Source organism: Cupressus sempervirens, chromosome 2 (assembly GCF_028749045.1).
Source record: "Cupressus sempervirens isolate cs-2001-9-10 chromosome 2, ASM2874904v1, whole genome shotgun sequence".
NCBI lineage: Eukaryota > Viridiplantae > Streptophyta > Pinopsida > Cupressales > Cupressaceae > Cupressus > Cupressus sempervirens.
In genome coordinates this window covers 770702705-770718520 of record NC_143119.1, presented here as the reverse complement: position 1 = coordinate 770718520, position 15816 = coordinate 770702705, and the positions used below count along the sequence as shown (strand labels likewise).

General features: G+C 39.4%; 1 protein-coding gene across 8 annotated transcripts in view; it reads left to right on the top strand.

Moving 5' to 3' along the window:
• The window catches only part of DBE1 (debranching enzyme 1), a 360131-nt gene that overhangs the window by 203379 nt on the left and 140936 nt on the right, over window positions 1-15816 (top strand). For all 8 annotated transcript variants that reach the window (XM_089815520.1, XM_089815524.1, XM_089815521.1 and 5 more), the window contains 2 exons: window positions 1340-1455; window positions 1674-1728. In XM_089815520.1, the coding sequence (XP_089671646.1) occupies window positions 1340-1455; window positions 1674-1728 (171 nt within the window). The remainder of the gene's footprint in view (window positions 1-1339; window positions 1456-1673; window positions 1729-15816) is intronic.

Genomic DNA, 15816 nt, shown 5'->3' with positions numbered 1-15816 from the left:
GTCTCACGTAATTAATTCATATAATTATATTAATATTCAGAGTGGTTTGCTGCATGTGGGGTACCAAGCAGGCATTGGATCGCTTGAAGGTCTGCCAGGGCTGTAAGAACTCACAGATCCTGTACTTAGCAGCAACTTTCTTCTTCTAGCACCCATGGGGGTTCTCGGAGACAACTTGGGATCTTCTGTCTCATGACCTATCCATAGGTTATTTTGAACCGGCTCGCTTGCTAGATTGTTTGGTTTGGCGGCTTCCTCTTGTCTTGGTTCTTTAGTTCTTTGCATTTTTCCTCTTTCTTCGGGACACTGTTTGGTTCTCCCGTTATTTACTGGGTTGCTTCTCTGTCACAGGCATTCCCTTAGACCCTTTTGTTGGTCTTTTCTTGGACATTAATAAATTTATCTTATATTTATCTTATCTATCTAAATATATAATTATAACTCATATAATTAATTCATAATTATATATCATAGAATTTATTAATATATAATTAATTTAGTGAATTGGCTCATATAAAATATTATAACAATTATTATATTATCAATATAATAATTAATTATATGATATGATAATAATTATATTATAAATAAAATTATATTTTCAGAACCTTTATGTTATCTATGTCGCGTGAAGAAATCCCACGATAACTACAATAACAAGTGACTTTTTGTTGTCGGATTCACTGAGTTTGTCACGAGTTAAAATCTTGTAATTCACCTGTCATAAAACTAAGCAAAATCATAATTGGAGAAGGGCTAGCAGGCTTATTAATCAAGTGGGCAGGTGTCATAGTTTCTTGGGGGCCATCGTAACCATATTTCTTGGATCCAGCTCCTTCAACAGCTGGCCACAGCTCCGTCAACTATTATGCTTTCTTTTGTGGCGTAGGAGTATTGCCTGTCATAAATTCAAGATTCATCAACAGCCGGTTGAATTATATACAATACTTGATAATCACATGGTGCGATCAGTATTATAAGATGCAAATTTTCAACTTAGATACTGTATTTGCAATGTCAACCTATTTGGAAGTTTGATCTACTTCTGTTAAGGAGAATTGTGGCAGCTTGATAGCAAATGAGATGTGTAGGACTGAGGCAATTTGCTTTGAATTGTCTGTCATCTTCTAGACTTCTTTGTAGAATAGATTACTGATCAATAAAAGAATCTTGAGATGTCTTTATTTAATATATTGTTTCTGTATTGCCATTGTTTTCACCGTGACCTCTTCAACAGGGATGGTAATTATAAGTAGCTGTCATGAGAAGCTTTGTATTCAAAGAATCCTCATTCAAGTATCATTGTTCAAATTATAAGTTATTTTATTTCCTTTGACAGGTAATCCTTGAAGTTGTTTACACACATACTGCAGAAAAGGATGATACCGCACCTGAAACAATATCGTTTCGTGGGATTGATAACTCATCTTATTACATGCTTGACAAAAATAACGAGTATGTAGTCAAGTGAAAATGATGGTTTGTGACTTGTAATTATACAAGATTTTATATCATGTTTGCTATTTATTCTGAGCCTCTGATAACTTTTTATATTTATTCCAATGAATACTGAAATTGCATAATCTTCTAAATGGATGATGGAATATGCTATTGTTCATTAACTGATTAAGTTTTTGACAAATGCTTGACAAAATGATAGTGTCAATTTTCAGGGATGCTGCAGCTGATTCTTCATTCAATTGCAATAATCCAATAGCCCAAAAACTGGTGCTTTGTCTTGACCGAGTTACCCTATTTCTTGCACACATAATATCTAAAATCATTACATCTACCCTTTCATGTTTTTAAAGTATTTTACAGCCTAAACTTTTGATTGTATTTTCATTCTGTTTTCTTTTTTGTCATGTAAAACATCCTGCATAAAACAGCTGATTGGAATTCTTGTTGAGCAAACTTGTATGCACACCCACTATGTTGTTTATTCAAAGGATTTTATACATCTTATGCTTGTTGGGCTTCAAAAAGCCTTCTAGTCTGATCTTATAATGTAAGGAATTTCCCTTCTCAAATATTCTTTGTAATGTCCACATTTTTGTGCCTTCCTGAGCATCAATTATTTTCAAAGGTGATTTGGAGGGCCTAGGGTTTTCTAAGTTTTCCTTAGGGCTTGCACTATTTGTCTCTTTTCCCTGGTACCATCCAATGGTCCAATGGTCCAATGTTCTAGCCTTCACTCAACAAGGACTTTCTCTTGGTCCTCCTCCTTTTAACCAATCCCTTGAGCAATCCAATCTCCCTCTCTTGGAGATACAACTTCTCATATCACCACTTAGGAACAACTCAACAACTCTAAACCCTAGCACCTTAGGGTCTTTCCCCCATACTTAATATTTTGGATTATGTGGATCCTCTTCCTGCCTCTAGTATCTCATCTCATCAAACTGCCCACTTAGATTCTCTTTATTCTGTCTCAAACCCCAAATTGCACAATTGCGAAAATAGAGACCGAATGCCAATTGCCCCTCCAATCGAGGTTTTCAGCCTTCAACTCTGAATGTTTTCAAACAAGCCCCCAACCAAATGGCACTTTCAAGTACTCTTTTGGCTCTTATACTTAATGTTTCAAATTGGGATCTGGGTTTTAAGTCTGACTCGGTCAACCTGAATATGCTAGTTCTAGGCCTATTAGCCAGTCTTGACTAGGGTCTGCAAAAAGCTTCACTAGTGCAAAAAGGTTTCACAGTCAATGCTTCAGAGGGTTTGGCTCATCCTAACAAGTCTTCACACATGTAGGGAATCCCTGACAAGCTTTGTCTTGTGTTTACACAATTCAATTCTAGTTCTGAAAAACCAAACTCATGCAAACCAGGCTTGTCACATGAGGATGCCAAGCCTAGAACTTCCTGCCAAACTTCATGGCTTGAATGGATCACTCCTAAATCTTTTGCAAACAATAGTACATCCCCAAAACTAACATTTTCCAAAGATTTGGTCAGAACCAATGGAGAAATTTCAGACAATCTTCAATTCTGTTCAGGACCTAGGGTTTTGGTTCCCAAACAATATGTTTCACTAATTTGATTGAATTTCCTTTGTCAAAGCATCAAATGACATCAGACTTGTTGTAATGGAAAGTTGATTCACCTATCCACACATCCATATGTATGAGATGTACAGATCAATCCATTATGAATCTCTCCAAGTCAAGTAACAGTAAAATTGCATGGAAATTTTCAGAGAACAAGGCACTAGTTTCACCATCCATTCCCCAGAATACATTGTTACATCATGGATCGACATAATTGGTCATATAGGTTCATCCTACAACCCCAACTGATTCCAACTGAATTTTGAATCGGTTGGCCATTGGAGATTAAAGTTGCAAAATTGTTGTCAAAGTTGCTCATGACAACATTGACAAACTTTTGTCAAAAGTTGCATTATGGCCTAGAGCCCATTCAAAATGATAAAACATGGTTTCGAATGACCCAAATAGACATAAAACACATCAAGACATCTTTCTACCATCCTAGGGTGGTCCTTGACTATGTTTGATCACCAGGACCTAAATGCACTAAGTGCACTAAAGTCCTTGTTCTTTCTTTCAAAACTTGTCCGAATCTTTAAATCAGCTCTTTGTTTATTGTTCTTTCATGCTTTATTTTGAAAATTCATTATTCCTTTACAAAAACTTGTTGTTCATTGGTTATTCTTTTATTTCCCACAGTTTCTTCAAAGAGGTTGTCATTATGGAATTGAAACCATGGAAAGAGGGAATGGTTGACATAAAAGAACTAAACCAAAATTGAAACAATCTCGAGCTAAAAGGAGGTAAACTATACAAAAGAAAAATGCAACATTCTTCAAATGATTCCACTGATTATATGATACCAAGAAAGTAAATCAAGGCCAAACAGAAAAAGATGAAGGTTTGAGTAATGTAGTTGGTAAAACTTCAAAAACGATGAATAAAGGACTTCGACAAAAGCAAAAACAACCAATAAAAGGGTTCAAGTCAATCTATGAATCAAGAAAAAATCCTCTTGAAGGCTTGAAGGCGTGCATGGTTAAGAAGAGAACTGATTTCAACAGAGATAGAAATGAATTTTAGAAGACCAAACAAAGTGATCTTAGAGCACGGGCTCGACATTTTCATTTACTTGGCGGTTTACATAACTCATCTTTTTTGGCATTTTCTGTAATATCCCCAATTTTTAACAGGTTCCTGTAGTTGGCTTTGTCAGTTCACCATAATGACCCTCTTCAACTGACAGTGGGATTTAAGGGTCTCAGATGTGGGGTTATAGGCTTTCCAATAGCCTATGTGGTGTTTTGGCTCTGTTTGAGGGACTTACTATTTAAGTAAGTCAAATTGTTGGTTCCAATGAGCTAAATTGAATAAGGAGTTGAGTGTGTAATGATCCAACCCACGCAACTACTCTTAACAACCTTTTTGCCAATATGGCAATCAGATGAAAACCTGTACATGATTCTAGAGGGCAGTACGTGTAATGTTCTCATAGTCTAGTTAACCCCCACACAAACATTTTACACTGAGTCACAATGGATATATAGAATTGCCCGGAGATGGACGCTTGAAACAAGGTGGTGTACAAAGTGCTTGGCTATACGGGTGAATGACTAGAGGGTGTGCGCACCTATGTGAGGGCCGGACGTGATGAGGAGAGGAGGCACTGTTACCCGTACGGTAGACTAGAGATGGCTGTATGGTCACCAATATGCAGTCGTACGGTGGAAGGAGGATGGTGTACGGTGGTGGGGAAGGGATAACCATATGGAGAGGATAAGGCCGTACAGGGGAGGACTTGCTATGGCTGTACGGCTGGATTAGGAGGCTGTATGGCATATGGTAGAGAGAAAGTACAATGAAGGATTGATGAGGGTCGCACAGTTGAGGATTGAGCAGAATGGGAAATGATAGGAGGCCACATGGCTAGGTATTCAAGCCCAATATGGAATACAATCTGGTTCATACACACACAATAGATCTTGATAAATATCCACACAATAATAGAGACTTGAATGTGAATAATAATTGCCGAAAGATGGTGCTCCGATATGCTAGATTCAAGCGAAGAATTATATGCAACAATGGAATAGGGTGAGGGATGAATCCCCTCGAAACCGCAAAGCCAAATAGGGAAGATCTCTCACTTCCCAAATGGCGAAAAATCCAAAACTTCAACAAGAATTTGCAATATAAAGAAATAATCCCAATTGCATACATAAAGACTACCTACAAGCTGTGCTTAAATACCCATTAGGAAACTTTTCGAGAGTGTACAAAGATAGCCGACGGCGACACAAACTATAGAAACAAAATAAAAATGGGTCTGAGATATATTAAATCAATCGGCCCATTAACAAGGTTTAATTAAATACATTTATTTTATGACGGGGACATTACAGTCCTCCCGTCCCAGAATTTGCTTGTCCCCAAGCAAATACACATTCAGTTTTTGGAAACCTTCTGTAATCAGCTCCTTCAGTTCCGAGTCAGGCACTAAGTAGATCTTCCTGACGAAGTAAATGATGTCATCAATAACTTTGTATCTTCCATCATGTACATAGCCATCCATCAACTCACATGCAAAAGTGTTCTTGGAATACTCGACCAATAGATGGACTTGCCAATTATCCAAGGAATATGGCTAAGTGTTGACTAACTTGTTTTTACTTGTAGCATCTAGGACCAAATCCTGTTTAAAAATTGCCTCCATCTCCTTGATTATGACTTCCCTCGATCCTTCATTTGACGTTCCTCTTCACAACACCTTGTCATCCGTCTCGGATGAAAAGTCCATCATTTTGAAACTTTGAGTGTACTAGTCAAGAGTTTCCAACCACTTAATGCCTAAAATGCTATCAGTATCAACCAAATCTATGACAAAGAAATCATCTGCCATGGTATAGTTTCCCATGGAAATTTGTAGGTGTAGGATCACATGAGTGCAAGGTAACAAGGTTCCTCCTGCAACCTTAACCTCAAATCCTCCATCCTCAACTGCGCGTAGGCCTTTACTAGTGACCAAAGATGAATTGATGAAATTGAGTGTGACGCCACTATCAATCATGATTGGGACTCATTTTTCGTGAAGTGTGCCGTGAACCTTGAAGATACCACTTCTAGTCAATGTAGTGAGCATAGCAATGAAACCCCCTTTTTGTATCAGGGCATTTATTCTCTCATGCTGGGTAATTTCTTCATCAGTTGCTGTAGGTATTTGACTTTCGTCGTCATCAGGCATCACCTCAATGTAATGAATCTTTCCCTTCCCAAGGCAGCAATAACCAGGTCCCCATGGTTCTTTGCATGTGAAATAGAGCTTTTTCCTCCGGAGTTCTTGCCGAGAATCTTCATCAATCTAAGGTTTCTTCTGGACTGTCTCCTTGTCCTTGTCTTCTTGTGGGGATGGTGTTGGTGTAGCTACGTGAGTTTTGGAGGAACATGCGGCCATGTCGCACACCTTCTTAATCGCTTCGTTGAGTGCACACGGGTTGAACCCTTTGATCCAACCTCTTAAAGGCTCTCTCAGCCCATCCATGAATAACACAATTCAGAGTCTTCCAGAGATGTCTATGACTAGTACTGACAACCTTTGGAAATCAGTGATGTAGTTGTCTACCGTGCCCGTTTGCTTTAGCTGAGCTAGATCTTTGAAGTTTAGCTCAATATCCTTTCCATCGAAACGGTCAATGAGTCTCTCAGTGAACTTGACATAAGAGGTCACTTGGTCGTGACTGAGAGTGACCAATCCATGATGCTACCACTCATGTGCCACTCCTTCCAGACAAAGTGTTGCGAACTTGATTGCTTCCTCTTCGGGCATTGGATTGAGTTGAAAATAGGTATCTACCTTTAAAACCCATGACTGTGCGGTAATGGTTCCAGGTCCATCAAATGGCGATAAGTTTACCTTTTCAATCTTTCTCCTGAGATCATCATTAAAATAACTGCAATTTCCTCTGCCAGAATATCTCATTCTTAGATCAACATAGTCTCTGTATAATATATCACCTTCCATATTCGTGTTCTGCCAATCTTCCCAAAGTTTTTCTTGTATTTCCTCAAAAGTGGGTTCTCTTCCTTTGTGTGGTGCTTCCGTCCTTGGAAGGAAGATGGGTATTGAGGGTCGAGAGCAAGAGGGTTGAAAGTTTGTCCTTCTCGAAATAGAATCGTTGCTATACCCATTTTGTTCTCCTATTGTCTTTCCCTTGGCCAATTTTTGTAGAGTTTCCTGCATAAGCCTTTGGGTTTCGTTGATTTGCATTTGATTTCTATTTAGCTCTCTTAAAAGATTCATGAGTTCTATTGTAGGATCTTGATGATCTGCCATTCTACTAATAGGGTTATTTCGCCTTCTTCTCTAGTATAAACCTACATTCACTTACACAGGCAAGTAGGATCAAAAGCTCTGATACCACTATAATGTTCCTACAGTCTAGTTAACCCCCACACAAACGTTTTACACTAAGTCACAATGGATGTATAGAATTGCCTGGAGATGGACGATTGAAACAAGGTGGTGTACGGAGTGTTTGGCCGTACGGGTGAATGACTGGAAGGTGTATGCACCTATGTGAGGGCCATATGTGATGAGGAGATGAGGCATTATTACCCGTAGCGTAGATTGGAGATGGTCATATGGTCACCAATATATAGTCGTACGGTGGAAGGAGGATGGTGTATGGTGGTGCGGAAGTGATAGCCGTATGGAGAGGATAAGGCCGTGCGGGGGAGGACTTTCTATGGCTATACGGTGTGCTAAGGAGGCCGTATGGTAGACAGAAAGAACAATGAAGGATGGATGAGTGTTGTACGGTTGAGGACTGAGTAGAACAGGAAATGACAGGAGGCCACCCAGCTAGGTATTCAAGCCCAATACAGAATACAATTTGGTTCATACACACACAATAGATCTTGATAAAATCCACACAATAATAGAGATTTGAATGCAAATAATAATTGCCGTAAGATGGTGCTTCGATTTACTAGATCCGAGCGAAGAATTACATGCAACAACGGAATACAGTGAGGGATGAATTCCCCCCGAAACCACAAAGCCAAATAGGGAAGATCTCTCACATCCAAAATGGCGAACAATCCATAACTCCAACAGGAATTCGCAGTATAAAGAAATAATTCCAATTGCATGCATAAAAACTACCTACAAGCTATGCTTAAATACCCATCAGGAAACTTTTTGAGGTTGTACAAAGATAGCCGACGGCGACATAAACTACAGAAACAAAATCAAAATGGGTTTGAGATATATTAAATCAATTAGCCCATTAACAAGGTTTAATCAAATACATCTATTTTATGACAACGACATTACAGTACGGTACAACTGGAGTTTGAAGTACAGATGCCAATTAGAACAGTACAAACAATTTGGAGGCTGTACGGTGTATGGGTGATTGTACGACAGTTTGTACACCAAGGATGTGAAGGTTGTACGGTGTGAAGAAGCTTTGTATGGTGGACAATGGCATCCATATGGTAGACAGGGGGTCCGTACGGTGGACAAGCCATACGAGGAAGAGGCACAATGGCTGTACGGAGGGAGAAGCACAATGGCCGTATGGTTAGGTGTTGAACAGGTCATACGGTGGATGCAAAGTAGGGCTGTATGGTCAATTCCAGAGGGTCATACAGTGTAAGGTGAGCCGTATGGTATAGGTGGCTGTGTCCAATGATGTACGGATGAAATTGGGTGTTGGCGAATGATCGAATCACTTAATACAAGCAAGATAAATCTTGAACAAGAAATGGAGAGAAACATTAAATCAATATTCGCAATATGATGGTGCTTCGATTTGCCAGATCCGAGTCAAGTATTACAGGTGACGGGATAGGGTGAGGGTTGAATCCTACCAAAACTGGAATAGCCAAGTAGGGAAGATCTTTCACTTCCGAAATGACAAACAATAGAGAATCCCAATTGGAATTCACAGTACAAAGAAATAATCCAAATTGCATTCCTAATGACTACCTGCAAACCGTTCTTAAATACCCATCGTGGACAACTTTCTGAGGGTGTACAAAAATAGTTGATGGCAACACAAACTAGGGAAACAAAACAAAAATGGGTTCGAGACATATATTAAATAAATCGGCCCATTAACAATAGTTTGATTAATGATTTATTTTATAACGGGAACATTACAGTCCTCCCGTCCCAAATTTTGCTTGTCCTCAAGCAAATGCAATGCCAGGTGTTGGAGAATGTGCTCACCCTCCCACATTGCGTCGTCCAATGGCAAGTGTTTCCAATGCACCAAATATTCCTTAGCTGTGTGGCTCCACAGGGTCTTCCATGTACTTCAATGATCTCGGCTAGTTTCAATATGAGCTTTCCTTCTTCATTGAGCAGTGGAAGGTCTATGGCTACCGTGATGTTCTGCCCCATGGCCTTCTTCAGGCATGAAACATGAAAGAAGTTATGAATACGGCTTCCCTCCAGAAGTTCCAGCTTGTAAACGATTTCACCAATGCGACGAACTACACAATAAGGGCCATAAAATCGTGGCTTCAATTTTTCTTTTCCCTTTTCCTTCAATGAGGATTGTTGATATGGGTGGAGCTTAAGATAAACCAAGTCCCCTACTTCGAAACCCCTCTTTGTTTGATGTCTATCGGCGTACATCTTTTGTTGATTCTGTGATCGTTGTAAGTTTTCCTTCAAGTATCGTAGGATGTCTTGTCCCTCCTGAAGCCAGTCCCTCGCCCTTGGTGCACGGCTATGTCCCAGCACTATGCTGATGAAGGAAAGGGGTTCGTACCCGTACAAAGTTCTGAATGGTGCCATCCCAATGGACATGTGATACGTGGTATTGTAACAATATTCTCCTAGGTGTATCCACTTGACCCACGCCCGTTGTGTCGAAACATAGTTTCGAAGGTAACCTTCGAGCTACTTGTTCACAATCTCTGTTTGTCTGTCTGTCTGAGGGTGGTAACTAGTACTTGGTGACAATTTTGTCCCTGCCAATGGAAACAATTTTGTCCAAAAGATATTGATGAATTGCCCATCCCGATCACTGACAATGTTTCGAGTAACTTGTGCATATGAAAGACTTCTCTAAAGTACAAATCGACAACTTGCGCGGCCTAAAAATTTGAGGGGATGGTGAAGAAATGTGTGTACTTTGTCAATCTGTCAACCACCACGAAAATACAATCCTTTCCGTTCACCTTGGGAAGTCTCGTTATGAAATCCATTGAGATACTTTCCCACTTATGTTCTGGAATTGGCAGAGGTTGCAGTAACTCGACAGGTAGAGTATGTTCGGATTTGTTCTGCTGGCAGACCGCACATTCTCTTACATATTGCAATATGTCTCCTTTAAGTCCTTTCCCTAAAACCTCTCCTAGAGACTTTTGTAAGTTTTGAGGAAGCCCAGGTGTCCTGCTAAGGGTGAAGCGTGTATCTTCTTCAAGATTTTTTGCTTCAATTGGATTCTGGCACTAAAATATCAGACTCTTATAGTAAATGATGTCATACACCACTTTGTATCAATCATCTTGGGTGTTGCCATCCATTAGCTCACAAGCAAATGTGTTTTAGGAATATTCTACAAACAAATGTGCCTTCCAATCAGCTGAAACTTGGCTTAGTGAGTAGATGGTGGGTTTCCTAGAGAAGGCATCTGCAATGACATTGTTCTTTCCTTTCACATATTCAATGTCAAAATCAGAAGCCTGAACCTTGCTTACCCATTTTTGTTACCTCTCGTTCAAATCTTGTTGCTCCAGAAAATATCTCAAACTATTGTGATCCGTACGAATGACAAACTTGGCACCCACCAGATACCACCGAAACTTGGTTAGTGCATGTATGATGGCCAATAGTGTATTCAAACCCTCGATGAGGCGGTATGCTAGGAGGAATGTCTATAAAAACTTCATCATGTTTACCTAAAATATTTTGGAGATCATCATCTTGGAGAGGTGTTCGTTGCTCTTCTATAGGTTCTGCCAAAACAAAACAATGTGTAGCCCAAGCAACATCGTCATCCCGAAAAATTGCCTCCATCCAATGTGCAGAAACTTCCTTCAGAACCTCATTTGCCATTCTATGGAGAACAACTTTCTTTCCATCGACAACAAAAGTGAAATCCATCTGTTTGAAGCTTTAAGTGTGTTCATCAAGTGTCTCCATCCACTGTATGCCCAAAATAACTTCCATGTCATCAAGGTCCACTATGAAGAAATCCTCGGTCACTGTGTTATTCACCATTGTGATACTTAGCAGAGGAACAAGGTTTGTGTAGGGTAGAAGAGTCCCTCTGGCAACCTTGACTTGAAATCTTGCGTGTGTTTCCATAGGTAGACCTCTTTGCTTCACTAGAGATGAGTTTATGAAGTTTAGAGTGGCTTTGCTATCGAGCATCACCACAATCCTTTGTCCTTGAAGGGTTCCCTGTACACGAAATACTATGCACCTCGGGCTATAGGCTAGGGCGATAGTTCCTCCACGCTATACGAATGCTACAATTCTTTCCGTATGGTTCAAACTAACCATGTTGGTGTTGTCATGACGTCGGTTGTCTTCAGCGGGTATTTCTTCTTGTTCGTCCTCATCATCGGACACAACCTCAATGCAATGGATCTTTCCTTTTCCGAGGCATTTGTGGCCAAGTTCCCAAGGTCCCTTGCAATCGAAACATAGTTTCTTCCTTCGTAGCTCCTGTCTAGTGGCTTCGTCCAACGGTGGCTTCTTGAGTGGAGGTTTATTATCTTTGTCTTTTAGAAACAACGACAGTTTGGAATGTGAGCAACTTCGCGAGGATGATGCCATACTCCATGCCTTCTTAATGGCCTCCGACAGGGTAGCAGGATTGAACCCCTTTACCCAACCTTTTAGTGGTTCTTTCAGAGCAAAACAAAGAGTTTCTGAAATTCCACAATGTATTGTTTGACCTATCTAGTTTGTCTCAGCTGTGCCAAATCTTTGAAATTGAGTTCTAAATCTTTACCATCAAATCTATCTATCAATCTCTCAGTGAATTTCGCATAAGTATTTATTTGGTCATGCCCCAGTGTGATGGTGCGGTGATGCCACCATTCATGCACTACTCCCTCCAAGTATAATGCCACAAATTTAATTGCTTCTTTTTTTGGCATGGGATTAAGCTAGAAGTAAGTATCGGCCTTCATTACCCACGTTTGTATAGATATGGATCTGGATCCGTCAAATGGAGACAAATTTACTTTACTCAACTTCCTTCTGAGATCATCATTAAAATATCCTCTGTTTCCACCTCCCGAGTATCTCATTCTTAGATTTGCATAATCTTTGTAGGATATATCTTCCTCCAAATTTGCATTATACCAGCATTGTCATTTTGTAATCTATGTAAATGCCAAAGTCTTGGCCATATTTCATGAGCATTGTATTAGAAATTTCATTGCAAATTAAGAAGATAATAGTTGCTGGTGTCATTTAAGCAATTCAATATCATTATTTATCAGCTAGTTAGTTTGCATACCAATTGTTTGTAAAAATGCCAGTTGGCTGTAGGTGTTCATTTCTCATGCTTAGATCATATATATGCACTGAATATTGTCAAAATTAGTAGCACACTCATGTTAGGCCATTGTGTAGTCCATTTGGAATCTTCTAGCACAAGATTCTCATTGATGCAAATTGAAAAAGAGTCATTTAAAGCCAGCTGAAATACTATATTAGTCATATGTCCCTTGCATGTGAATTGTTTGATGAAATTCCTTGAGCTTTCATCAGCATTTTTTGAGAGCAAATTTGAGGAGGGCCATTACAGTGGTATCAGAGCGGTTTCCTGCCAGCCTGATTGGGTTATTTCAGATTGAATTCAATTATCAGTATGGCTTTAATAGGAGACAAGGATTTGGAAGAAAGAATGCACAATGTAAAGAAGAAATTAGATTGTCCATTTCAGCAAACAGAGGACCTTTTAAGAACTTTGGAGGAGTTGGAAACTTATTTAGACAAGTTTGATCAGTCAAGACCCGATGCTATGCAAACAGCTTCATCTCCAGCATTTGGTTCGTTGGTTAAGCCCCGATTATTGAGACATCATGATCAGGTAATAAGACTTACAACTCTCTCTTGCATTAGTGAAATCATGAGGATAATAGCTGGCCTTGATTCTTATGACGATCAAATTATGAAAGAGGTACTTAATGCCATGGTAAAAAGCTTTGAAAAGTTGGACAACATTTGGGACACTTATTTCACAAAGAGGGCAAGATTACTTGAAGTATTTGCAAGGTGTAGATTTGAAAATATTATGCTGGCAATTGGTTGTATTAGTGACATTCGCAGGATGTTTAATACATTTTGGAATACTATGGACGAGTTTCATCCCAGCAGAGTATTGGCATCGATGCACTCCATCATATTCACAATCTTGTTTAAGGGGGAGGATGAAATTTCTAAACTTTTGGCAGAAGACTTATGGTATGTTTGGACAAAAGAGAGGAATTTGTCACCTATGGCACGTACGTGGTTAAAGAGCCTGATTGATAGGCCTAAGGATCGTACCTTCCCTATGACAAGCAGAAACTTGTATGAGGAGTTTAACAGACATGCGGATTCGATACAAGGAGACATTAGCACATTTTCAGGTAATGGCTTATTTGCATCATCTTCACAGGCAGAAGGGGTTACAGATGATGTGCAGGTTGAGCCAGTTGCATCAGAAGGTGATATCACAAGCACACCGGATTGCGTGATTGACATAGATAGTGATTACAATACAATTGGGCTAGATGAAGTTACAACAGTTGAGGATACTGTCATGTTTGAGGATAGTATAGTTGATCAAAAAGTGAGCATTCAGGACTTTGCAGAAAATGAGTATCAGGCACAGTTGGATGCTTCTTCACATGAGATAGAGGCTAGTAGCTCTTCACTTGGTTTGGCAAGTCAGCTGAAGACAAGGGACAAGGATATTGTCGCGGCTTTATCTCATCATGACAGGATGCATGGATTGATTGAGAATCACATTTGGATGATTCAACTGCAGGAGAGACAGAAAGGAGTCACAACAAGTTCTTCTTGTGTTGACTTACAGGCGATTAGGGAAGGAATGGGAACGATGAAGTTGAGTTATTTACATCTTCTATCAGATCGTGACGATCTTCTTAGCTTTGTCGGAGACTATTCAGATGCCTTGAGGAGGAAGGAGGAGGAAGTTGACAGGCTTTCTCACAAGCTTGAGGACACTCGAGCTTCTTTGGTGGATACTCCATTGGCATTACAGGACTGGGAGAGACATGGGGATAAGCATGGCATGGAGTTGAGTTTAGTTTCATCTTGCACTCCTGCTACTCAGCTTTTTGTGGCATGTAAATCATATGGGGTCGTTGATAATGTTGTGAGTTCATCTTGCATTCACATCCAGGATACAGGGACAATGTCAGACAGGTATGTGGAGTTAGTTGGTATTGGTCATATTACTCAGATGAGGAGTTTGCTTGAGTTACCAACTGATTCTAGTTTACGGATATGGACTCGAGATTGTTATATTGGCGTTTGGGATTCAGTTGACTGCAGATCTTTAACACTTTTTGGTAGCAGTGATTGTTATATTGGCGTTTGGGATTCAGTTGACTGCAGATCTTTAACACTTTTTGGTAGCAGTGATTGTTTGGATGCTATCATGGATTTGATTAGCAGATTGCACGGTGTTGTCTTGGAATCAAAGATGCAATCAGAGTTTTGGAATGCATTAGAGAAATTGAAGAACACGACTTGATGATTTCTTTGAATCAAGAAGTTAGCACTCTAAAAGGAGTTTTGGTAGATTGGGATGAAATAACCAATACTGATTTGGATGGCATGGTGGCATGTGAAGTTATTTCGTCTTCAAAGATGTTCTACAGATGCCAGGGTCTCATGGGACACAAGGAAGAGATACTGGGAAAATTATTGACCAAATTGCATACAACTTTGGAAGAATGTCGAACATTTGAAACAGATTTTATATGTAATTTGGAAGAAATAGGATGTGTTGTTCTCACCAAGCATGTTAATTTGGTTCCAACAGAAGAAATGACTTCAGAATACACAAACAGAGTCAATGTTGAACTTGATTATGAGGAGTTTGGCTCACAAACGATGAATAGATTTGCAACATATAAATTAGTGGCAAAGCATCTACATGATTTGATTGCAACAAACTATAAGATTGTAAGATCAACATACACCAATACAGTTAGAATTGAGGCCATATCGAAACTAATGGAGATCTTAGATCTTTCTATAGTGGGTGACTGCATCGCCAGATACAAGGCACTTCAGAATAATCCTTAGGATTATTCTCTCTATTTCTGTCTTCTTCTTTCCTTTTATGCATGTAGTTAGAGAGGATGCATTGCATGAAATTGTGTAATTACATGTAATACGATTTGCATGTCCTTATGACATATAATCCAATAATTTCTCTCCTTAGTTAGACCTTGTCAAATTTGGTTGAGTTGCTCTCACTTTTTCCTCCTTTTACTCAATGCCTTAGCCTATATAAAGGAGTGCCCCCTCATTGGACAAATCATCTTGATTTGTTTGCAAGAGAGTTTTGAAGAAATTGTGCAAGCATAACTTTTATTATGTAGTTCTATTTTGGAAGAAAAATGAATACAAAGAAACAATTGAAGCTGAACTTTGATTGAGTGCAATTGTGAATTGTGCATGTTTGAAGCTTTGACTATGATTTGCATTTGTGATCTTTGATTCATGCATTTTTGTGTTCTTGATAATAAAGTATGAAGAGTTAGGAAGCAATCAGAGCCAAAGCTTTCAATAGGAGCAGTTGTGGAGATATATAGACTAGGAGCTTTTACTGTAG